The sequence below is a fragment of the Pectinophora gossypiella genome, chromosome 26, assembly GCF_024362695.1.
Source record: "Pectinophora gossypiella chromosome 26, ilPecGoss1.1, whole genome shotgun sequence".
Classification (NCBI taxonomy): Eukaryota; Metazoa; Arthropoda; class Insecta; order Lepidoptera; family Gelechiidae; genus Pectinophora; species Pectinophora gossypiella.
Window position 1 is genome coordinate 6,001,373 of NC_065429.1, and position 26,417 is coordinate 6,027,789.

Genomic DNA, 26,417 nt, shown 5'->3' on the forward strand with positions numbered 1-26,417 from the left:
TAATCGAATTGCAGAAAGTAGTTTTCTATACATATATTTACTACCAAACTGCGTTTATTACCGACGAACCGAAGCTCACCAAACCACTTTTAAATGTATTTATTGTAAAAGTTCCTAAAATCATGATTATTATTTTTGTTGAGTATTTTATTTGAAATGAATATATTTCTTCATCCGAGCGATAGCGAAAAAAATAAAGGAATAATGCATGAATAAATGACCATTCGATATCAGGCCAAGCTATAAAAGACGCATTATGGAAATGGAAACCATAGACATATAAGAGTATGGACTGGAAATACCTACAAAAAAAACGTGCCACTTCGTCGCATAAAATGGCGGCCTTTACTAGGGCTGCAAGCTGTTTCAATACTAGGATTACCATACTCGTATCTACTAGGTATAGCATCTTCTTCTTTGCGAGTCGATGGCGATCGATACTAAATTTTTGCTGACCAATAATAGGTATAGCATTATAAAAATAAGTACTCATAAGAGAACAGAAAGGGAAGGTAAAGGGTAATTAGGTGGTGTACTGTATTTTTCGTGTATGTTTTGTGTAAAACTTGTTCTTTTTGGTATGTTGTGTGCAATAAAGTATATTTGTATTTGTAAAGGGTTTAGTCAAGATTTATCTAAGTAGTTTCCTTAACAACTCTATAACATTGATTACATTCTTTATTGCGCACAATTCGAATCCACCTGGAGTGTATAATGAAACGTAAATCTGTTTATTAGCAAGTATTCATTTCACACATTATTTATTATGTAACTACATTATATTTACAATAAATACAAATCTAAACAGTGTCAATTTGTTTAGAAATTGCCTTTGTGACACCCTGTCACATTGCATATATAATTATTATACGCTTTCGGAGAAAGAAAATGTAAAGTTAAAGCAAACTTTCTTATTTCTTGGGAATACTTCTTTGGCAAAGGTAAACCTTGAAATTTGTTTACCTGCCTTTTCAAAAAGTCTTGCGGTCCTGCCAATTCTTCCATCAATACACTTTGCCCTTTATTATTTGATTTTTATTCTGCAGATCTTCCATAATATTCTTCAAATTGGCTATCTTTTAATTTTTTCATCGCGTCTTCTTGAACAGACTGAAATAAAGTTTAATAATAATGTTAAAACAGTGTATGTACTAAAATATATCTGATTTAAGTGCATTGTGTACCTGGTTGAATTATACTATATCATGTTAAAAATATAAAATTATTTGATAAATACCTTTTCATGTACTGACTTATGAGACAGACGTACGGGCAATGGCAGCACAGACGACGTTGCAGCTGTGGATTAGTTTTCCAATATCACCTGTTTCAGTAAATCCAGTCGACAATTTTGGATTGAAAGATGGCCTGAAATGAAAGATAACATTCATTTATTTATATAATAATTGTTTCGACATATAATAGTTACAGACTAAGTATATTAAGTACATAATAATATGTAGTTGAATGATAGATAGTATAAACATGTTGTGATAACATGATACAAATATGTTATCTATCTAGCCAGTAGTGAGATGATGCAAGCTAGGCTGAAATTTAAATATAAATTTAAACACCAACAGCCTCTCTCTAACCATCGTCTTCTCAAGCTTTTATTTCTTGGAAACCTGTTAACGTAAAAGTAATAACTAGTATTCTTAGCCAGTATTATTGGCGCAACACTAATTTGACTATGACGAATAAAGATATTGGAAAACAAAGAAAAATACGGTTTGTAGTATGACAATTACTCAAAATATATAAAGGTTTAATGCAAATTCATGGCTCAGTTGCGTTGTAACATCAAAATCTATAGGATTGTTTGTATTATTCAATGAATACGGGGTACTAACCTATGAAGTGACAAATACGGTTGATTTCTGTCCTTTCTGGCTCCACACTGTACAATACAATACACGGACATGTTGAATAACACTTTTTTCAACTTCAACTTCGATTTAGCAAATCAAATCCTTGTAATTTATCCGCAAAACACAAAATACGATCTCATAAACAGCTACTTGACAGCAGAAGTACCACAAAACACAGCGCATAAAATGGCGAAAAATGGCACGTAGCCACGTACCTACAGCTGTTGTGACGTCATCACAAAATGTTGCCATAACTAGAAATAACAAATATATATTTATCTCTTTTACCAAATGAAATTTTGTACTAGTAAAAAAGAGACAAAACGATTATTGACGACCTGTTTCATAAACTACTCATATTTGTATAAGATGATGTTTATATAGTAGAACAGGGCGCCTCCATATAATTTCCTATCTCTATGATGGAAACTGATATTTAAATACTTGTTACTTTAGTGAGTATTATATGCGCCTCTCTATTTATACTGCAGCTAATTCTTATAACTGGTAAACACATTTGTTTAGTGAGAATTTTGTATACATTACTGAGTTTCCATCTCTGCTCTTTAACAAACAATGAATAATTTAACAATTTCTCTGTGTAAATAGTTAGTAGAATCAGTTTACTTTGACACGTTACTTTTGTAGGTTATATTTTTGCAATACGCAATATAAATAACATTATAAAAACCATTATTTAAAGCGGATTTATTAATAATTTAAACATAAATGGATTTTGCTCGAAAACAGCTAGAAAAATACGGGTGGACTGATGGTAATTTTGTTGTAATCTGTGTAAAATTCAATATTTATTTGTGCTTTTCTAAATGAAGATTTTTTTTCAGGCAAAGGTTTGGGAAAAAATGAGAATGGAATATCGGAGGCTTTGAAGCCGAAACTAAAACGTAGTGTGACAGGCATAGGTCATGATCCCGCGGCGGACTTCACGGAACATTGGTGGAGTGCTCTTTACGATAAAGCTGCTAAAAATGTAGAGGTTAGTCCCTAATATTAGATGGACAATCTATCCGATTTTTTTTTACAGACATACACACATTCGTATGATCACGTATACTCCCGAATTTTCTTTTAATTAAGAATTGAATTTAAACGTGACCTTAACTTCCTAATCTAATCTATAGAACATTAACATATTGTTTATTAACATAAGTGATTGAATTAGTTACATTATTTTGATATAGGTGAACTTTCTTCCATGAAATCTCTCTAAGAATCATAATAATTATTCGACATCAATTTATAGATATTACAACTATTTTTAATTGCAACATTTGCAACTCATAAAAAAGAAAAAAATATACTAATAGTCATCATACTTTTAAAGGTAGAAGAAAAAGATGGAAAAACAAAAAAAATCAAGACAAAAGATGATCAATTCAAAATAACAAGCAGCACATACCAATTGAACAAGAAACCAGGTGCAACCGACAAAGAGGAGTATTCGGAGTTCTTCATTCGAAAAGCAGTGTTGACCGGTGAGAGCCAAGAGAAGGTAGGAGAGTCAGAGTCGGAAGAAGAAAATGAAAAAAGAGACGTATTTAAGTTGACCGATGAAGAGCTGTTTGCAGCTTGTGAAGGACGAACGGCTCATAAGTATGTTATTTTTTTTATACTTATATGTTTCTATTAGGCTTTAGGGTGTTGGCCGTATTTTCTTTAAAGAAACATTTATGTAAAACTTATAATGTTACTGTTTTCTACATCGAATTTTATACATAATCAAAATAATTAATATTTTTTCTTTTTTTTTGTAGAGGAGCTCGTCATGGATTAAAAGCTACAGGAAAACTGGCGAGGATAGCACAGCAAGAACAAATGCTGCTAAACCAACCACAATATGAAGGATACTCTCATGCAAAGAAACTTAAGAAGGACAAGAATACTCTACAACATGACAATGTTGTTGAAGACGCAAACCTAAACAACGAAGAATATTGCATACAAAATAAGAAAAAGAAGAAGAAAAAGCGAAAGCGTTGTTTGAGCAATGAAAACGTAGATAATGTGGCTGAATCCACTGAGCCTTTGCCTGTAGAAAAAGATACAGAAATGGCGGGAGACAATATTTCAATAAATAAAAAATGCAAGAAATCTAAAAGGAAACAAAAATACGATCAGGATGAAGAATGTTCTACAAACTCTAAAAAGAATAAAAAACAACAAATAAATGCAATGGAAGTCGACCCTAGTCATACACAAATAGAAGAATCTGAGCCAAAAGTAAAGAAATGTAAGAAGAAAAAGAAAAAAGACAGTGATATGTAAATTAATCTAATTTTACACAATAAATACTAGCCATGTCTTATATTCATTTTATTAAATGAATTTTATCTAAAATATATGGATATTAAGATATTCTTACCTATTTGAAGTGATCGAAAATATCTGAAAAATCTGATTATAAAACAAGTTAAAAAAGCCATCTACCTGCTACGTTTTTGTTTAATCAATCTGTAAATATTTTACTATTTTCCGAATACTTCGACACTTGCAGATATGGCTGTAAGATTAAGCGACCCATTGCACTTACCTAAAAAAAAAGTAACAGCTACTACTTATGTGATATTTACTAGTACTAATAGCTCACCTCTAGTAATAAAAAAGTAGAACTGTCAATTTTGACGTTGACAGTGGGAGTCCGTCAATATTTTTCGGAAATTGGGGAACTAATTTTGTAAAAAAATGTCTATCGGGAAGATATTAGGGCTCGATAAAGTAGCCACATTCTTCAATATCATCCGCCAGAATGGAGGCATTCGGAGTTCTTTATACAAACTGTACAGGTAAATAAACAAAAATGTTATTATGTAATTTTCAATAGGTTATGTTTTCTATATTAAATTATTTCTCCCAGAAAACACAGTTTCTTTATGATTTACTTTGATATATTCGTGTTATAGACATAAGCCAGTAAAACGTAAAAATAAAATAAAATGGAATATTGAATATATTGTTTGTGCTGTAATCTTTTTTATAATGTTATAAAATGTTTCTTGTATATGTGACAACAAATAAAGAATGATTTTATTTTTAATAATATGACTAATTGTATTGTTGTAAAAAAACAATAACAATAAGATTGTTATGATTTATTTTTGTTTTTATTTAGGGTATTAACAACCATTAGATAATTCAACTACCTGTGCTGGAATCGAACCTGCAACCTCAAAGTGTGAGGCAAGCATTCTACCAACGAGGCTACCACAGATCACCTTAAAATGTCTAAATATTGGGCTGTCCTGGGACATAGGCTTACTCCAAATTGCGCCAGTTCTGTTGCGTTGTGCCCTGTCTATTTATTTATAGTCTTATCAGACATAGAAGTAACATTTTAAAGTTATTCCTTAATCTACAATCTACAATAACCAATCTGTGTGCCTTCAGGCAAAGGCCTTCCTTAATTTTTCTCCATTCTTTTTTGTTGTGCACGAATCTGGTCCAGGTCTTAGTGTTTCCAGCCGTTGACATTATTGACCTGTGTATAATAATTAATAATTCCGCACTAAACAGGCAGGATGAGTTGAAAGACGGCACGCTGGTCGGGGAGGACAGGTTCGGCAACAAATACTACACCAACCCGCGCTACTTCTACGGCAGGAACCGCTGGGTCGAATATTCAGACAACTTCAACATGAACTATGACGGTAGTCAGGTCAGTACAAGTGATATTTTTATCTATGTTAGCTCCCATGGTATAAGAACAAATAATTTACGTCCCTGGAATGTTGGAGATACTTATAGAATAAGAAAATGTTTTTCGTCAGTTTTAGATCTGTATTTATTTAGTACCTAAATATAACTTACTACTAATAGAATAAGAAAATGTTTTTCGTCAGTTTTAGATCTGTATTTATTTAGTACCTAAATATAACTTTATCTCTTTCACCTAGGATACTACCCAATTGTTATTTCAGGTTCCCCCTGAATGGTTTGGATGGCTGCATTACAAAACCGATCTACCTCCACACCAGGTAAATATTATTTTAATACTATTTTTATAAATCATCATCATCAATTTAAGAACCACACTCTTGTCGGTGCAGCATTTTCCATGCTACTTGTTTAGGGAAAAATAGGGCAGTGGTTTCCCTCTTGCCTTCCGCAGTACTCTGTTTGACGCGAGTGGGATGGCGCCCAGAGTAGTCTATTACAAAGCCGTACTAGGACTCCTGTCCTCCACCTCTGAATAGTACTGACTGCTGATATTTATAACTAAAAGAAAAATCCACCAGTGCCGTGTTTATCAAAACTTACAAGTCTACATGTTCACAAGCTACAAGTTACTCACAAATACTTGTAAATTACGATCAAAAAAGTAGTAATTGTAAAATATAACTTGTGAAATAAATATTGACACTTGTAACATGTAATTTACATGTGTATTTTGATAAACACATTCTTGTAATAATGAAATTTTTTAGCTTGTATAGTCCCTCATTGTACTTTGTATGATATTTTTTTTCTGTAGCCTAATTAATGTCCCACTGCTGGGCAAAGGCTTCCCCCTTTTCTTTCCGACTATCCCTGTCTTGGGCATCGTTCTGCCAAGTGTGCCGGAAGGCGTCCAGCTCGTCCCTCCACCGTCGTCGTGGTCTGCCTGGACGTCGACGACCCTGTGGGGACCAATCAGATGTAATTTTGGCCCACTTTTCCGTATGCATACGGCAGACATGTCCCGCCCATTCCCACTTCAGTTTAGCAGATTTTTCTCCAACATGTGCTACTTGAGTTCTGAAGCGCAGTGTCGTGTTTCTAACGAGATCGATCAGTTTAACACCTAACATACTGCGCTCCATAGCTCGCTGGCAAATCTTGAGTTTGGACTTTTGATGTTTGGTCATGTTTGCGCACCATAGGTGAGGATGAGCAATATGCACATGTCAATGTGTTTGTTTCATTAATAATTTTAAAATTATTATTATTAATAAATTATTATTATTATTGTTTAATTTTAAACATAACAAACAAGTAGGTACTTTATTGCACACATAGGAAATACAAAACAAAAGAGGAATAGAAATAGAAATACTCTTTATTTGCTTTTGAAAAGGGTACATTAATAGATGGATGCTCATAAAAGTCTCTCCTTATCAGCTATCAACAATAGCATGCAAATATCGAAAGAAAGAGTACAAAAGTAGCAATCTCTTCCACGCAACCTTTGATCATGGGAGATATTCACAATGAATGGGATTAACTGTCTGGGAATTAATAATAGGCAGCCAAATTACTAAATTGTATAATAATATTTCGAATAGGAAAGTCTAGGCTCCTGTGCCGAGGTTTTTCTTGCTTCTTTTCCCCGGCTATACAGGTTGTGAGAAGCTGCAGAAGTTTTAGGCGGATGAGACGTTTGTAAAAAATTACGATTCAAAGTGTTGACTGAGTAAAGATATTTTTGAATTTGAATATGAAATAGATAGATAAAATACTACTACTACTTACACACTACACTACACACTACTACACTACACTACACTATACACACTACACTATTATACTTACACTACACTATTATACTTTTTTGTAATCTCTTTTTTTATTTACATTTTCTGTTCACAGGATCCCCACCGCCCCAAATACCCGTGGATGTTGGAGCCACAAGAGAACATGTCCGGGACAACAGGCCAGTACACCCCATACAGCACCACCCGGCCGAAGGTGGAGCCCTGGGTGCCTCCGCGCAAGAACTCCCTATAAAACAGTGTTGCCAGCAAAATAATGGCATTATTCCGATGCTGACCTTACTAAACGGCTTAAAAAAAACTAAACTAAGAATCATCTGAAATTTTGTCGAAACTAAATTACAATGCATAAATTATAAAATAATCTAAAAGCTAGTGTAAGATGATCAAAACCTCATTTTTCGTTTTACTTTTTTTTTCATAATAAGTACCAACGTCGTACATATACCAAACGCGTAGTAGAGATCAGCAAGGAATAAGAATGAGCCATTTAAGGTCAAATAATAATTTAAAAAAAAAACTAAAAAGGCGCCAAAACAGTTTTGTTTGGCTCGAAGTCACTACAATCAGTTCGAAAATCAAAAGAGCTGAACGGCACGGCACACCTATAATTTGTACATTGCTTAGTTTTAAGTAGAAAAATGAAATAAATCTATTTAAACAATTAATTGTCTTTGAGTTGACTATTGAAAGACTTGTCTTTTGTCGTTTCAAATACTTGAACGAACACCTAAGTGGCAAACGTATTTTAGGTTACGCTGAAATTAGCTTCAAAACGTTTTTTAGTTTCTGCTCCGCACCACCCAAATCCCCTGGTAGTTGCGGCTTCCAAATACATCTCGCTCAGAGATGGTATTGAAAAGTATATCCCGACGACCCGATTAGTCTAGCCATAGAGGCATCCCATCAGCTCGCGATACCAAACTCTTCAGAACCCCGATACCGAACCCGCCGGCGTGGTCGACGATTTCCCTCATTCACTAAGGTCGATTAATTCTTTCAAAGATTATCCTCTCAGACGACGCCCTGAGCCGAGATTCGCGCCCAACTGGGCACCCGCAGGCCTGTTGTCTTAAACGTTGTACCGGGTGAGAGCCCTGAGCGCTCCCTATTTGTCCGGCCAAGTAGTTAATGCCATCTTCGGCAAATCTACAATAAGTCACGTAAAAAAAATGACATCGAGATTCGAACCCGCACCTCCAGATCGTCAACAACAGTGTCAGTGAGCAACAACAGAACAACTGTTGTTTCATGTTTCGAACTCCGAATCCGCGATAACGGACTGTAATGGTTTAATTCATATCTGGCTGTATGTTATTATTGCTTTGGTCGAAACTGGTTTCGTCGCGCGCCGTACTAGTGGCTCTCAAACTTTACGTTGTCGGGTCGAAAAGATTTAAGTACTTAAGAGTGTTGGGACCTTATCTATACGTTTCGGATATAATAGCGTAGGAACATCATTCGGTGATTGAAATTATTATTTTTGTCATAGATGAACTAAGCTAAATGAGCTCTAAGTACAACTTTTTGCCACTACTTGAAAATCTAGAGAATCTACCAACAAAGCCTTCCTATTTTCTTCGGGTTTACTCTGGGTCTGAAGTTATTGACAACTTCCCATTTAAATTATTAATTTTATTGCTTATTATTATAAACTACATATTAAAAAAATTAATCGTTTTTGAGACTGTTCTTTGTTTGATTAGGGACGTTGCAGGCTGAATACCTGGTTCTTTGAGACTGCATTTTTAGCCCGATTACTAGCCCAAACATCTGCACGAACTCGCACTGGAACAGTATAGTGGAGTATTGCTATGAATATAATTATAGGTTGTTTAAATTACGTCATAAGTCATATGTCCCTTTAAGAGGTACCTAGGTAAGTATTCTGTGATTTGAAGTTTGTGAAATAAAACGTTTAATGGTTTTGAATTTCGAACAAACGAACGTTGTAAACGAACTTTTTTAAATTGTTTCGGTAGTATATAACCGTAGGTTATTTGTCCAATATCTTAGGATCGACTTTTAGAATGAAATAAATAAAGTTATTATTTTTTGATTCCAAAAGTTTAGAAAGCGCTGCACGTGACCAACTGCCTACTACATAACTAACTATGCAGTCTTGAGCTTTTTGGAGACACCGTTATAGAACTTTCAACTTTAAAACTTGGTTTAAAACTTTAAATTCCTTTACAACTTACTGCGGCTACTTTCAGAGCAATAATAGAAATATTGTTAAGACATTTTGACGGTTAACGATAGAACAAAAAGTGTATTTTACTTTGAGCGAGATACAAAGGAGCTTTTTTGCTTTTCTCAGGTAAAAATATCTTTCGGACCAACTTCAGAGCAGTTGCACTGCGACGCTGTTGGCAGATGAACGTGTTTCGATAGATTGTAGTTTAGTTTCTAAGTTTTAGTGACTAAAAAGTAGTTTTATAAACTTAAATCTGTATGGACAGTTACTTTTTAAGTGATTCTAATGTGTAAAATCAACTCAAAATGTGTTATTGAACTTAAAAGTGTGGGTTACTACCCGATTTGAGTTTTGTAATAGTTCACTGTGCGTGCAAAAAGGATGTTAACTTTTTAAAACAGGATTTCGTCAGGAATTTTGTATGGTAAGTTAGGTTTTTTATAGTCCAAGCTTGTAAACAATAAATGTAGTATTATTTCTTTAATTGGATGCTACGTGTGCGAGATTTTTGATTATGGACGGCCGGTGTAGAACAAAGAGCCATCAAGATAAACTAGTTTCGAAAGTAGGCGGTTTTTAGACTGTAATTTGTTGCTTGTTAAGTTTGAAAGGATGTTTGGTGAAGGATCCGTGGCCTTTTTTGTTTTCGAAAAAAGTTCGCGTGGGTGGAAATAGTGATGGGATGCTGTTTATAGTTGATATCGATATATGAATTAAATAATTACTTTTATATTATTATTGAAAAACAAAACGGGATTTTAAAGTTAATACACACTGCAAACGGTTCAAACTCATACATTAGATACAGAGTAGAAATAAGACATCAGTTAATGAGAGACTTTCCAAGCTACGTTCCTCGAAAACAATATAGATGGCGCTGTACAGATTTACCCTCGTTTAACCTTCTAATTTCATGGATAACAGACATATAGGTAATATGCATGTTTTATCTTTGTTTTTGGGTAAGTAAACGATGAACCTTTTTCTTACACCCAGGCACAATTACATCTTCCACCCATTATTATTCTGATCAAAATAAATAGAAGCAACATAATTATGTACCTCATCATCATCAGCCCATTAACGTCCCCACTGCTGGGGCACGGGCCTACCCTATGGATGGATAGGCAGATCGGGCCTTAAACCACCACGCGGGCCCAGTGCGGATTGGTGGTTATGAACGACTGCTAATGCAGCCGGGACCAACGGCTTAACGTGCCTTCCGAAGCACGGAGGAGCTCGAGATGAAAACTTTTTTCTTTTTTTTTTGTGGTCACCCATCCTATGACCGGCCTTTGCGAAAGTTGCTTAACTTCAACAATCGCAGACCGAGCGCGTTTACCGCTGCGCCACCGAGCTCCTCATGTGAATTATGTACCTAATGTGATCCAAATATCAAGCAACAATTATTTTTATATATGCTTCCGCCATTACATAGGTTTTTGGAATAGTTATGTGCCCGAGTAATGAGAAAATAGGTAATTATCACGTGTAATTGTCACGTGTAGGTGTACATCGCCATCTATCCTTTTTTTGGTGTACGTAGTCTGGATATAGTCCCTCATTAAAAGAGCATTGTCCTTTTGATTAGCAACAATCTCGTTATTTTTTGCCGCCATAATAGGTATACACTTCGGTACCATGTCACATTAACTTTTTTAATAAATTGAACTGTAAGTCTCACTAAATGTCAAATGTGTTAGTGCGACAGAGTCCTAAAGTGGGTAAATTATATGGCTCATGACTGTACACCTGCTAAGAGCATAAGGCTACGACCGGGCGACCTAAGCATTAAAAAAAAGGACGGTTAAAAAAAACCGGCTGTATTTATGTCCATCTGGACATAGGACCCGTACAACAGGATGTGAAGGCATACTATTCGATTATTAGGGTCAGTGGATTTGCAAATTGAGAGAGAGAGAGAGAGAGAGAGAGAGAGAGAGTGAGAGAGAGAGAGAGAGAGAGAGAAAACGTAATAAAAATCATAATAATTGATGGACTTCATGTTTGATTATATTTCTTATGTTGTTAAACCAGCTAGTAGGTATATATCTAATAGTAATTTTAACAACATACTATTTAATAACATAACAAATACTTATACTTATAAACAGGCCAAGTTTCTATAGTTAATAGCATTTGAGGTAAACCTACAGTAAGTCATGTTAAAAAAAACCAGATCGACAATGTCCTCAGACGCAAGGTTTACGATTTTCTGTTTTAATTTTTTTTATCAACTGCTTCCCATCTGACCGGTGAAGTGGTCATTGCTGTTTGAAATAATTTTAAAAAGTAGGTACCTACTTCGTCGTTAAAAAAAGTTCGGAAAACCCCCTATTTTCTACAGGGTCCGCAAATTAACTTAATATATTACCTAAAAAGTGAAAAATAGATACATCTTGGTGGCAAAAATGCCAAATAGACGCACTACAAACCAGAGAAATAGGACAAATAAAATATTACAATTGTAATCTACTGACACGTAACCTTCAAAGTTAATTATTTCACGCAGCACAATGTCAGTGGACTGTGCAATACGTTATTGCACACGAAGTAACTGACGTTAGGCTGACAAATACTTTAGAGAAATCTGGTGTAACATGCGTTTAAACTTTAAAACTAAGAAAATAATTCCGTGAACTCTACCTTAATGCGAAATATGTGTGGTTTTACGTATTTTTTTTTCAATATAATAAGCTCGCGTTTGACCACAATCTCACCTGATGTTAAGTGACGATGTGGTCTAGGGTGGATCACGCTTACCTAGCAAATGCCTATTCACTCTAGCCTTGAAGACTCCTAGATTATAACGAGTCGGAAAAACAGACGACGGCAGACAGTTCCAGATCTTAATTATTATAAACCCATAAAAATATACAGCTGAATTGATTGATTGAATATGGAGGAAGCAAGATAAGTGTGTTAGGATCGTAGCAAATGAAATTCCATAGTCTCTGCTTACCTCGGTGGGATATAGGTGGGTCTATGTATGTATGTATATACAGCAGCAAATCATTAGCAGACAATACATAGCGTACGGTATCCCCTTTCACAATGAGTGAGTCTGAGAGCCCTTAGCGCTCCCCATTTGTCTCACCAAGTAATGAACGCCGAGGAAAATCTTTATAACACAAAAAGCTGATTGAAGACCCCTTGCCTTACCTTCTATTTTTGAGAGAGTTAAGGCAATTATGGTTGTCGAAACAAAATCTCCCATCGTCACGAAATCCAAAGAAAAATACTATAATATATCATATTCTAATATTTTGTATTTTATAAAAAAATACCAAATAAAAATGCGCATTATTTTACCAAAATTAAAATGTGTACTATCCATTTGGGCAATATTCTGATCATCAGCATTGGTATCAATATATCCATCTCCGATCTCCCGTAATCGGAATGGGAAGAGTTACAAGCAATCAAAACCGACTCAGATCTCCTATTAAAGAGGAAACACTACTACTATTACTAGACACAAATACCTCAAACGCAAATCATCATCATCATCAGTAAGAACCACGCTCTTGTCGGTGTAGCATTCTCCGTGCTATTCTTTAGGAAAAAATAGAGCAGTGGTTTCCCTCTTGCCTTCTACCCAAACGCAAATGGGTGAATATCAAAATTTCAAGTTTGGTGGCGAACATTTCATATTATGTTTTCGTGAAAAATTGGGTTGAAATTTTGATATTCACCCAAATACATCAACGTTATCCACACAAGCGTGAGAGTATTGTGGTGTGAAATGTAGTGACGAGAATTGAGAAAGGGATGCTCCAACGGTTCGGTGCTTGTAGATTTCTCTACATCATAAATTAAAGTACTTCAGACTTACAAAAAAGATTTGTCATACGGGTAAGTGGTGGTAAGTGGTGTAAGTGGTGGTAAGTGGTGTAAGTGGTGGTAAGTGGTGTAAGTGGTGGTAAGTGGTGGTAAGTGGTGTAAGTGGTGGTAAGTGGTGTAAGTGGTAGGGTAAGAGTTGGCCTGGGCGTTCATACCGCTATTAGATCAAGGATGTTTTAAAGAAAGGTCAGGTCAAGTCAAGAGTAATCTAAACCGGCGAGTACGCATGAAGTACTCCAACGGGAAATAGGTGTGATCTTATGCATGGTATGTGTCAACACAAGGTACATCAAAAGTACCTAAGAATAATTTACATGGCTGCGTAGACTAGCAGCTGACATTATAGACATATCGCTACGCGGCGGCGGCGGCGTTTCTCACAGATATCAAATTCTCTCGACTGTAGTATAAAATTGAGTCTTACATACTTATCATATATATCAGAGTTTTTATTTTTTGTGTTTTTTTGTGAGTGTTTTATCTATCTATCTTCAATCAGCTGTATTGACTTAAAGATGACATAGAATCACGCCTGTACACAAGGGGTAGGCAGAGTCCTTGCCAGCTATATTTAAGTCCTACGTAATAGATAGTGTGGGTGGAAGAGAGAGTCTATTGCCAATCATCGGATACAAATCCTGGAAATCACGTGATATCAATTATCTATGTCCAAATATGAATTCAAACTCTATAAAGTTGAATTCAGTGGTTAAGAGCCCGCTCCGGATTCAAACCCGTGACAGTGCGATGTACTTCCGTTCTCCGAATTTTCGAACGCCTTTTTTTTTGCCTATTAATTTACTAGAAGAACGTACATTGACCAAATTGAAGATGTCCTTAGAAAAGGTTTAGTACGATCTAATCTAAACCGGCGTGCGTGTATGAAGCGATTGATGAATGTGGAGGAAGCAAGAGAAGTGTGTCAGGATTTAAGCATATGGAATTCCATAGCCTCTGCGTACCCCGGTAGGAAATAGGCGCAAGTTTATGTATGTATGTAATCTACTACCCATTGGGAAAATTATATATCACCTGGCCGTATTCTCATATTGTTTTAATTACCGCGACCCCTCTCCGCTTCTCATTTTGTTTGCCAACTGAGGACACATCTGCGGCACACGTCAACAAACAGCTGCATGCATCTTTTTATTATACTTACTTACAGGCTGGCCCAGAGGTTCACGTTCAAAGTGAAAAATTTGATAGAGGGCTGCTTGACTACCAGAAACACCTCCATGTTCAGTGATTCAAAATTCAAAAAATTCAAATTCATTTATTCGTCAACATAGGTAAAAGAGTTGTTACAATATAATATATGTCGCACTATGTCGCACCTTTCGGTATACGAATTTAAAACATAACAGATTATTAAATTACAAATAAAATTATTAAATAAATTACAATAGCATTCAATATAATCAAAATAGAAATAGAAATGATTATTTACGGATTAGGAAACATGACCCATTTTGTACCTTTTTCTAGATTCCTGTTTTCTAGTTGCCGGGACTGACTTGCAAATTAGTGACCATACGAGGCAAATCTATGTAGGAATGTAAGCAGAACCACAGGCAGAACGGAACGTAAGAATGATAAGAAAATAAGAGAGAATACTATAGAAGGATAATTAATGAGGATATGGTTGTTTATGGTATGAATTTAAAAAGGGTAGACAGGGTTGTCTATGATTATTGGGGTCGGAGTGTAAAGGTGTACTGTTTTTTTGTATAAAAAGAGAAAATAAAAGAAGTGAAGATAAATAAAATATCCCTTTTAATTCTCTATCCCACATCTATGTTACCTATGACAGGAAAAAAAGCCATAACGTTTTGATTATTCAAGAAAGTCTTTCCAGCGAAGATTAACATAGGAGCACTTTAAATCGTATCTGAGTGAGAATAATGACGCCGGGAAGGAAGTCATTTTCCGTCTATCATTTCACTAAATTACTAGCGTGGGATGGATCATCCATAGCAAGGCAATAAAACAAAACAACATACTTACTGAACTATTTACTGCTTTTTATCCGATTTTGATGGTCCCGTTGGCTTACAAAGCCAGAGTTGTTTTAGACAGGGAATTCCAGGATAGTTATTGTAGTATCTACCTAAATGCAGTACCGGGCAAATCTCCAATAAGTAATTAAAAAAAAAAAAAACTTTTCCAGAGTATGAATTTCTTATCTGCATTTTTGTAATGAAAACAGTCAAACCTCAGTCAGTCCTTTTTTAGGGTTCCGAAACTCAATAGGAGAAACTTTAAAAGTTATAGGATAACTTTAATATCGGCCCGTTTGTCAAGCCAAGTTGATTTAAAAGATGTGTTGCTGTTGTAGCTTCTTGTCATTTCTTCTCCTCAGCTATAACACCTTGCGAAATGACGTAGATTCAAAAACGTTAAGTTAACCTTCAACAAATATTATAATTACGTTTAGATTCTGATTGATTTCTGAATCATTCAGATTCTGATTTCTGACCCTTTTCCAAGTTGAAACTAACATGTAATACTTATGACTGCAACCCTTTAATAAAAACAAGTTTCGCTTGGTTGAAGCTGTAAAAAAATCAAGCGTCTAAAACAACGCAATCCAAATTTTCTTACTCTGCACACCACGTGTAGCAGCTTCACCTTCACCCTATAATTATTAGGTCGTTGCCTTAACCACGTATTCGAGTAGTCATGTTGATTATCGATACAATTATCGACTTTTGTCGGCACTAACCGAAAGTCATTGGATGTTATGTTAAAAATTGTATGAGTTGGTAAGTACTCGTAACATAGATGTTTGTTTTGATTTAAGAATTGTAATATCATGTCGCATGATCTATCCTTCTTATACAAATGTAGAGTTCTTCTCATGTGGGCTGTGAAATCAATAACCGACCTCATCAACCTCATCAACGTCGTCAACCCTGGTGTTAGGTTTATGGCTCATGTGACGACTACATACATAATTAAGGAAATAGTCGCCCCGATTCCTGCAGACACATCCAAATTTTATTTTAACTTTTTTAAATTTCTGCCTAAAATTGACGTGTGTGTGTTCCATAAATTTTGTGCCTGTCGATTATCCGTCCCTTTCTTTCTAACCAAACCAGGGACAAAATGTATATTGAAAATACAATAGCCTTATTGATATAGCGATAGCGATATGGCCTCCGTGGCCCAGTGGATGAGCGTTGGCCTCACGACCCGGAGGTCCTGGGTTCCCGGTGGGGACATATCACAAAAATCACTTTGTGATCCCTAGTTTGGTTAGGACTTTACAGGCTGATCACCTGATTGTCCGAAAGTAAGACGATCTGTGCTTCGGAAGGCACGTTAAGCCGTTGGCCCCGGTTACTCCTACTGATGTAAGTAGGTACGGTACGTAGTCGTTACATGATTCATGTAAGGGGCCTTTAGCGGCAATAGTAACCCTGACACCAGGGTTGATGGGATTGGTAATCCAACTCACAACCTGCACGATAGAAGAAGAACCTGAATTATTTTAAGACGGAATGAAGAGAGATTTTGAGGACATAACAGTTCCTTTCCCGCATTAAGAACAGTTATTAATCAAATACGTAGGTACGTTATTTTTTAAGTTCCGTTGAAAGCCGATAGCCGTGTCTACAACCAAAATACACTTTCCATGACCCCTGACACCAATTTCGGCAAAACTACCATTATAACCACAACCACAAGCATTGTGTTGTGAAAAACGACCGTCCATTACCCACGGTAAGCCCACGGCTGGGAGAATGAGCGATGTAACATTACTTTCACTAGAAGCTAATATATTTATTCACAAAGACTGAATTTACCAAAACAAACTTCAATACTTTCTTCTTGTAGGTGCCGACGACCAACCTGGATTAGTTTCAAGCTAAAAAGCTGGTAGAGAGCTGAACATTGTGACTAATAAAAATCGCGCATATTTTTTTTTAAATCTGCCCCCAATTGCAAAGAGGGGGTGAAGTTTTATATGGGACTTTTCGCAGTTTTCAATGAAGGAAGCAAACAATTGGTAAATCAGGAAAGGGGTCGATAGGAATCGTGTTACCGCAAATTTAACGTCTGTAATAAATAAATGAAACAAAACAGTGCTGTGTTGTATTGCGGACACTGGCTCGTTGAGCGATCTAAATTGGTATTTGTTCTCGTTATGTCTATTATTGAGACATGTGCCGGATATTGCGTGAGGAAGATGTCTTGATACTGAATTCACACGTACAAATCTACTAAATTCATGTCGTAGCAATTATATTCCAACGCTTATTTACCTAATCGATTTACATGGACATCGCTTTTCTCTTCTTCTATCGTGTGGGTTGTGAGGTGGATTACCAATCCCATCAACCTTGGAGTCAGGGTTATTATTGAGCCGCCAAAGGCCCCTGACATGGCTCATGTAACGACTACGTACTTACATCGGTAAATAGTAGCCGGGACCAATGGCTTAATGTGCCTTACGAAGCACGGATCATCTTGCTTTCGGACAATCAGGTGATCAGCCTGTAATGTCCTAACCAAACTAGGGATCACAAAGTGATTTTTGTGATATGTCCCCACCGGGATTTGAACCCGGGACCTCCGGATCGTGAGCCCAACGCTAAAACCAGTGGACCACGAAGGCCGTTGGTTGGATAAGTACCTAATCTTTAAATACCTATACGGACCAGGCCAGGGCCAATTCGAACAATCAATCAATCAATTTCAATTCGATTCATTTTTTGGAGATTATGACAGTGAAGAAAGTATTTACTTAAATTATATTGCAGGCTGATCACCCAATCGTCCTCTTTTTTTGACGTGACTTATTGTAGATTTGCCGCAAATGGCATTAACTACTTGGCCGGACAAATGGGGAGCGCTGAGGGATCTTACACGGTACAAAATTTAAGACAACAGGCGTGAGGGTGCCCTGTTGGGCGCAAACCTCGGCTTAGGGCGGCGTCTGAGATGATATTTGAAAGGATTAATCGACTCTTGCGGGTCGATAGCGATAAGCGCTGAATGAGGGAAATCGTCGACCACGCCGGCGGGTTTAGTATCGGGGTTCTGTAGTGTTTGTTGTCGCGATCTGATTGGCGGCCTCTATGACTATCTGAGTCCCAAGAAGTGTCCACAAACAATCAAATGAAAAAAGAAAACCGTTTACGATAATTTTAAGTGTAAGTAAATATATTTCTAGTACGCATATTTATACAAGGATTGCGCGTTGAGATAATTAATTACAATACTATCGATACTATTGATCAGCACTACAGGAGTTGTACATCACTAGTGTAGATATTTAGATGAGTAATATTCGAATCACGTGATTTGGTACGATGAAACGAGGATTGTATCAGGAAAATAAAAAAAAATAATAAAAAAAATGAAAATAATTTATTTCAGACGATATTCACCCATATTGTGTTAAAATGATACAATCAAATCAGCAAAATGGTGACCCATCCAAAATTTGTTTTTGTAGTTTCGCATTCCACTAGACGAATTAATTATGATCTAAATTTAATATTAACAAAGTAAACTACAGTTACATAGTTATTGCATCACGTCATTCACAACGGGGAACATCGTGACTATGCGCCGTTCCCGGGAATGTTCCCGTTGTAAACACTTTAATGGCAAAGGCTGCTTTTCTTTTTTAAATTGTACTTTTTTATACTCTGGTTCAATCTGCCTAAAGGTTAGGCAATAAAGCTCTTTTTACCTAAGTTTTGCGCCTTTTTACTGCCGGGAACGTTCCCAAAGTGGAAACATTCCATGGAACAGCACATTACTGATCGTGACAGACGCAGTCAGGGGTCAATTAAAAGCATTAAAGTCATTTGCTGCAATAGGCGAAATTATGTCACGCACACTTTCTACTACTGTATTTAACTTTTAGTACAGTCATATTTTAGTACCATGTCGCATTAATATATTTGACAAATTTTATCCTGTGCCTTACTAAATGACAAGAGTATAATGAATCAGGGTCCTTATCTTTAATTGTGGTATCAATTACGTATTTATATGTGCTAATGTGTCAAAACATGTACTGTTGATTATCATGTTGATAACCTATAATAAATAAATAAATAAAGTACTAAGACGATCCGTGCTTCGGAAGGCACGTTAAGCCGTTGGTCCCGGTAACTACTTATTGATGTAAGTACGTAGTCGTTACATGAGTCATGTCAGGGGCCTTTGGCGGCTCAATAGTAACCCTGACACCAGGGTTGATGACGTTGGTAATTCACCTCACAACCCACACGATAGAAGAAGAGAAGAATAAAGTACTTACTATGCATGAACACATAGGGCTTCTATGTTGGGCCGGAAGCGAAAAAAAATCATAGAACGCGTGCAACTGTTTGTCTTTCCGGGCGTGTCGTAAAAATCGCAGAGATATTGAGTCCTTTATTAAATGATGGACCTTTATAGGCGATCAGCTGTTCACCTGCCCATCTTAGATTAGCTGGATTTGATTACAGATAAAAAAATGATGCGTAAGGCATCCATGAAATTAGAAGGTTAAACGAAGACAAAGCTGTACAGCGCCATCTATAGTGTTTTTGGGGAACGTAGTCTGGAAAGTCCCTTGTTGTCATCAAAAAAAAATTGTACTTATAAAGTCATATGTATAATATTTAAATAAACTAAATAACCCTGTAGTAAGTAAATAATAGCAATCGTAATTATTACGAACTAGCTTTTGCCCGTGACTTCGTCCGCGTGGCGTTATAAAAGAGAGGTCTTTGTGTGTGTGAGAGTGCATGTCAAATTTCAAGCATCTAACAGTTTAGATTTTTCATACAAAAGGATTTTCCCGCTAACTCCCGTTCCCTTGGGAATTTTGCAATATCTTGTTGCAACTAAGCTTTAAGTTTACTAAGGTATCGGCATGCCAAATTTCAAGCGTCTTACTTAAGTAGGTTAGATTTTTCATACAAAAGGATTTTCCCGCTAATTCCCGTTCCCGTGGGAATTTCGGGAATTCCTTTCTTAGTGCATCTCTACGGTACCTAAGCTACGTCCTTTCCAAATTTCAAGTGCCTACGTTTAGCCGTTTAGGCTGTGCGTTTATATATCAGTCAGTCAGTTTCTCCTTTTATATATTTAGATTTCTAAAAGAAACTTAGGTACCTATAATAAAAATAAAGTGCCTTGAAGAATTTTATGATTCTCTAATATTTTATTGATCAGTTATGTAGTTAAAAACATACGTCGTAATTTATTTTTAAATCCATAACGAATTTTAGAATTGTTATAGGTAAGTACTTTACTTAAATGGTTGTAATTTCAGTATACTAATATCGATTGTCAAACATCGACATGTCCCCTTCCCTATTTTTGTTTTTCGAATTTAGAAACTTTGCTAAAGGCCGTGCGACCGGGCCATTAAATTAAAAAAAAAAGAAATATATTGAAATATGTTGTAGTTTCAAAACATTTTTATATTCGTGATATTATTTACTTTGATGGAAGAAGGTTATTTAATAATGTTAATACTATAGGTATTTAAGTAACATTGGTAAATATAGTTACGTAGGTATTATATTAACAGGAAGTATTGACCCTCAAATACTCCATTTACTCTGTTAAAAGTTTAAACTTGATCACGAATTTCTACGTCACGATTTGTTACGAAATAACTTTTTTTTAATGCTAGGGCTGTAACTGTCGAGAAATTTTATGGATCATTTTTATATTCGTTATTTACTTAAAAGTATAAAATGTATTCACCTTCTTGTATCGTTGGTGCTATGTACGAGGTGGATTACCAATCTCGTCAACCCTGCTGTCATGAGCCAATAATGACCCCTGACATGCCTCGTGTAACGGCTACGTACTTCCGAATCACGAATGATCTTACTTTCGGACAAACAGGTGATCAGCCTTCAATGTCCTGATCAAACCAGAGCCCACAAAGTGATATTTGTAACATGTCCCCACCGGGATTCGAACCCGGGACCTTCGGATCGTGAGCCCAACGTTCAACCACTGGACCGTGGAGGCGGTTATAGTATAGGTGCGTAAAACATACTTTTTGTTTAATAAAAGCAAAGGTCAGTCAGCATTTTAGGGATACCAGCTATCTCATAATAATTATGTTATAGCCTGTAACTACTTACATACTTATAAATGTTAACATTTAAGGCTTATACGAGTAAAAATAAAGATATTATCCATGAAATGGGAAGCATTATGTGAAATCCTCAACGCTCCCCGTTTAATCAACAAACATGGTTTTAACAAACATGGCCGCCAATTGTTGTCTGTTTTTATCTTTTGTTTCTGTATCTTGTATATTTCGTTCGTGTATGCAATAAAGTATTGGTTATAATATTCTATCAACTTCAAATAACTTGATAACTTTGAATGGCAACGATAGATTTTGGTTCGCAATTTGCATGAATATTCACCAGTATTGCCATAGCAAAAAAATTAAACAAAAAGAAAAATACTTTCCTACCTTACGGCAACCCTGGGCAGGTAAGGCGGATCATTCGAAGCAAAAAAAAACCCATTGAAAACTTACTTTTTGTGAGAAATGGGCGAAACGGTAACGCACGAGTTACTTCTTTTCCAAAATGAGATGTGAAATGAGACTCAAACAGATTCATTCACGCTCATCGCGGGCGTGAGTTTTATACATATGTGTGGATAGAAAAGAATCGATCGACCCAATATCGACTGATCATCACTATGCTAATGAACGTCACAACACTAGCTGACGTAGTTTGATAGATCTAATTCTTACCGAGGTTTTTGGCGGGAACGGGACAGTTACTTTTTACATTGAATAAGCTAAATAATTAATACGAAGTGGTGTTTTGTGGTTAATGATCGCATTAAGTTAGTCGGAAAACATTCGCGACAGTGTTATTATATCGGAATATTCAATAAACAAAGTGTATCTACCTATCTGTTTTTGCTTCGTGCCAACAAGCCGCTTCATAACTCGAAAGTTTATGCGGACTTTTGAGTTAATTAGTTTGGGGTTCGGAGTAGGAGTCTGCTCCGAGGGGGCTTAGGTTTCATCATTCATCGTCATCACCTTTCATCATTTCATTAATCATCAAGAAAAAAAATACGTAAGACATGGCTGTATGGGCATAGTTCCCTTTCATCGGATCATCTTAGACAGATGCCGTGGGAGCATAGCGGGTGGGACCGAAATATGCACAAAACGATCATATTAGAGGTATATGGAGCAATGACCCGAGCTCTTGTATTGTAAAAATAGACTTTTAAAGCATCATCATTATTATCTCCCTAGCATTATCCCGTTTTCACAGGGTCCGCTTACCTAATACGAAGATTTGACAGGTTTGGTTTTTACAGAAGCGACTGCCTGTCTGACCTTCCAACCCGCGAAGGGAAAACCAGCCCAATACAGGTTAGGTCACATACCTCCGAAAAATGCATCTCTCGGGAATGTGGGTTTCCTCACGATGTTTTCCTTCACCGCTGAGCACGTGACAATCATTTATGATCCAAACATGAATTCGGAAACAAATTCGACAATCATTGGTTTAGGCCTGTTCTGGATATCTACTCAATCAATCAATCACATTTTTTTTGCCAGAATACAATATACAATAGATACGAGGTAGTATTATAATATTATAGTATTCAACAACCTTATAGTATTTAACTAGGCATGCAAATATTAATTACAATTTAAAAACAAAACTTTTAAACATAATAAATTAAAAATTGTATGGTTTAAAAGTCAAAATAATCATTTAAATCATAAAAACAATTCTCTAACAACCAATTTGTCAATGTTTTCTTAAAACAGTTTCCTTCTAATGACTTCAGAACAGATTCATACATTTCGGTAAAAAGCAAATAAACATATTTATTTTATACATAATAGCGCCGGTCTGTCAGTATGTATTAAGTTTATAAATAGCGCTTAAGATGAGAGATTAGCAATGAAGTAGGACCACTTGAGACAATGAGGCGTGTTGTCATGTTAGGCCGGGTCAATGACCGAGCCAGTCATCTCAATCACTTGTTGTGTATAGTAGTCATATAATAAGGAATAATACTACCATAGTGGCGGCTTGTCATAGGATTGAGCATACCTGGTTATCTTCTCTCTATTTAAGAGCTGCGCTCTTGTCGGTGGAGTAATCGCCATTCCTCTCTTCTTCCCGCCAAAACCTTCACCTCTCGATACGACACGACCTGCACCTTTTCTTTTCTTAGACCATGAATATTACGTATAGAACGCTGCTCCACTGTGGATTGGTGGAGTAGAGATTTTTTACGGCTAGGAGCCGGGACCATTGGCTTAGCATTGTCTTTCGGACAATCGGGTAAACAGCCTGCAATGTGCTAATCAAAAGGATCATTCCCACCGGGATTCGAACCCGGGACCTTTTGTCGGGAGCCTAACGCTCAACCACTGGGTCACTGAGGTCGTATTAGGAGTTTCCCGAGTAGGGTCATAGATTAAACTATTACCTATATACATATATCATATATGATTCAGTATAAAACCATATTTATTTAACTTGCATTGTCTTGCAGTGTAACAAAGATGGCGGACCCGGATGTGACGTCAGCGCCGAGCTCACCGGCGCCGGAACCGGAAGCAGACGCCTGCCCCGAGTGCGACACTAGCGCCAGTGTTACTTCCGATTTGCACAAAGTTAGTATAATTAATATAAGAGCTTTTAATAAAAAAAAAAGTTGTAAATCTTCAAAAGCATGATATATGTATAAAAATAATTGTTGCTTGATATTTGGAATAATTTGAATGAGATTATGTATAGAATTATATGTATGTACGGTCACGAGCATTAATATGTATACACTTTGGTACCATGTCACATTAACTTTTTTGACAAATTGAACTGTAAGTCTCACTAAATGTCAAATATGTTAGTGCGACAGAGTCCTAAAGTGGGTACATTATATTGCTCATGACTGTACCTACTTACATTGCATCTCTTAATTTTGATCAGAATAATAATGGGTGGAAGATGTGTTGTGCCTGAGTGTAATTACAAGGGTCATCATTTCTACCCAAGAACAAAGATAAAAGATGCATATGTCTGTTCTGTTATGAAGGTTAAACGAAGGCAAATTTGTACAGCGCCATCTATATTGTTTTTTGGGAACGTAGCCTGGAAAGTCCTTCATTCTGAGAGTACGGATATACCTAGGGTACGGATATGAAATTTCGGATACGGATTGGATACGGATTTAAGAATGATTATTATACCGGATACGGTTACGGATACGGATAATAAATTATTTCGGATTAACCGTTAATTTCGGATAATTTCGGTTACGGATATATTATTCTTTTAAGGAATTTCTGGAATTGGTTGGAAGGATTTTTTTTAATAATTTCGGTTTGGATTTCTTTTTCTGTAGCCTAATTGATGTCCCACTGATTTTTTTTATAAAAGTAAAATACAAATAGGTAATATAGTGGTTTTATTTATAACGACAAAAATTGTAACGACTACGGTACGACTACGGTTATGACGACAAAAGAAGAAAAAACAAACAATACGCACGGCTTGTGTGTCGGCAGTTCGGCACTGGCAGCGGCCGGCCGATTAAAACAACTTGTCATAACGTGTCTCAATTAGGCTCCATCCCTATCCGATATTATCCGAAACTTTTATTTCAGATTCGGTTAAGGTTACGGGAGATTTTTTATATGTATTTATATCGGATATCCGATAGTTTCGGTTACGGTTACGGAGCTCCCTAACATCCTTGCTACAGACGTTCTACAGACGCACAGTCATGAGCAATATAAAGTACCCACTTTAGGACTCTGTCGCACTAACATATTTGGCATTTAGTGAGACTTACAGTTCAATGAGGCAAAAAAGTTAATGTGACATGGTACCAAAGTGTATACATATTAATGCTCGTGACCGTACTTGGGTGTAAAATTTACTAAAATGGCCGACACTAATGCTGTTTAACGGTATAACGCACTTAACGGTAAACGCAAAAGTCTTTTATTTTTCTAAGTTAATGTTCTTTTACTATTTGCCGATATCCGACAGTTAATTAACCGTAACTATTTAAAACCATGGTGGAGGTTTAGAAAGGGAATTCGAGGTCTTTTCCCAATATCGGAACTAAAGAATTCAAAAATATAAAAGTAAGAAAGAATACAAATTTTATATCTGCTCACCCCGGTGGGAAATAGGCGTGAGTTTATGTATGTAAGTAATATATGAGGGTAGTTTCCAACTAGTCAATTCAGTTACTTTTTACTAACGTCAAAACACGAATGACTATGGAATTTGTATGAAAAAGCACACCATGACGTCATAGAAAACGTGATAAAATGTCGCACTTATTATTACATTTTTCTTTATTCAAATTCATAAATAAATAGAGAAAAATAAAACATTTTTTGTCACCTTTAGATCTGTCTCCTATTTCCAGTTGGAATTGAAATTACTCCTGACCCGCCAACTTCGCTTCCTCCACTCAAAGTCTTGCAAACTCTCCGGTTCCACTTATACCCGCATAATAAATGTTTAATAATCATTATCATTTTGCCCTAAAATTCCAGTACCAAGTGGCATGCACATGCAAACCGGCGTCGGTGCAGTACGCATGCGCGGTGGAGCCCGGGCCAGCGCCCCCGGCTAAGACTGACACGCCGCCCGCGCTGCCGCCGCGCCCGCCCGCCACCGTGCTCGCTACTAACCGGAGGAATAATGGTAAGTCACTAACGGTCTCCGTGGTCCAGTGGTTGAGCATTAAACTCACGTTCTGGAGGTCCCCGGTTCGAATTCCGGTGGGGAAATATCACAAAAAATACTTTGTGATCCCTAGTTTGGTTAGGACATTACTGGCTGATCACCTGATCTTCCGAAAGTAAGATGATCCGTGCATCGGAAGGCACGTTAAACCGTTGGTTCCGGTTACTATTTACTGATGTACCTAAATAGCGGGTCAATAATAACCTTGACACCAAGGTTGATGAGGTTGGTAATCCATCTCACAACCCACACGATAGAAGAAGAACTAAGAAGGGATAGTAAGTGGAGG

At 36.5% G+C, this 26,417-nt stretch overlaps 4 protein-coding genes across 5 annotated transcripts in view; 3 read left to right on the forward strand and 1 right to left on the reverse strand.

The window, feature by feature from the left end:
• LOC126378458 (uncharacterized) overlaps window positions 1-26,417 on the reverse strand; it is a 240,106-nt gene that overhangs the window by 123,708 nt on the left and 89,981 nt on the right. Inside the window, exon 11 of one of the 2 annotated variants that reach the window (XR_007568079.1) lies at window positions 23,478-23,546. The exons of the other annotated variant lie outside the window; for it this stretch is intronic. The gene's annotated coding sequence lies outside the window, so the exon portion shown is untranslated. Of the gene's footprint in view, window positions 1-23,477; window positions 23,547-26,417 lie in introns of those variants that run through there. 2 annotated transcript variants of the gene reach the window in all.
• On the forward strand, window positions 2,485-4,235 carry LOC126378482 (G patch domain-containing protein 4). The gene is made up of 4 exons (XM_050026883.1): window positions 2,485-2,646; window positions 2,717-2,868; window positions 3,217-3,485; window positions 3,647-4,235. Exons 1-4 carry the CDS (start codon window positions 2,601-2,603, stop codon window positions 4,155-4,157), a joined length of 978 nt encoding a protein of 325 aa, XP_049882840.1. The 5' UTR covers window positions 2,485-2,600; the 3' UTR covers window positions 4,158-4,235.
• On the forward strand, window positions 4,498-8,025 carry LOC126378545 (probable NADH dehydrogenase [ubiquinone] 1 alpha subcomplex subunit 12). Its single transcript, XM_050026979.1, has 4 exons — window positions 4,498-4,675; window positions 5,403-5,544; window positions 5,807-5,863; window positions 7,455-8,025. Exons 1-4 carry the CDS (start codon window positions 4,575-4,577, stop codon window positions 7,590-7,592), a joined length of 438 nt encoding a protein of 145 aa, XP_049882936.1. The 5' UTR covers window positions 4,498-4,574; the 3' UTR covers window positions 7,593-8,025.
• The window catches only part of LOC126378343 (uncharacterized), a 40,844-nt gene continuing 23,986 nt past the window's right edge, over window positions 9,560-26,417 (forward strand). Inside the window, exons 1-3 of the mRNA XM_050026610.1 lie at window positions 9,560-9,978; window positions 23,916-24,036; window positions 25,936-26,086. Coding sequence (XP_049882567.1) covers window positions 23,926-24,036; window positions 25,936-26,086 — 262 coding nt within the window. The 5' untranslated portion in view covers window positions 9,560-9,978; window positions 23,916-23,925. The remainder of the gene's footprint in view (window positions 9,979-23,915; window positions 24,037-25,935; window positions 26,087-26,417) is intronic.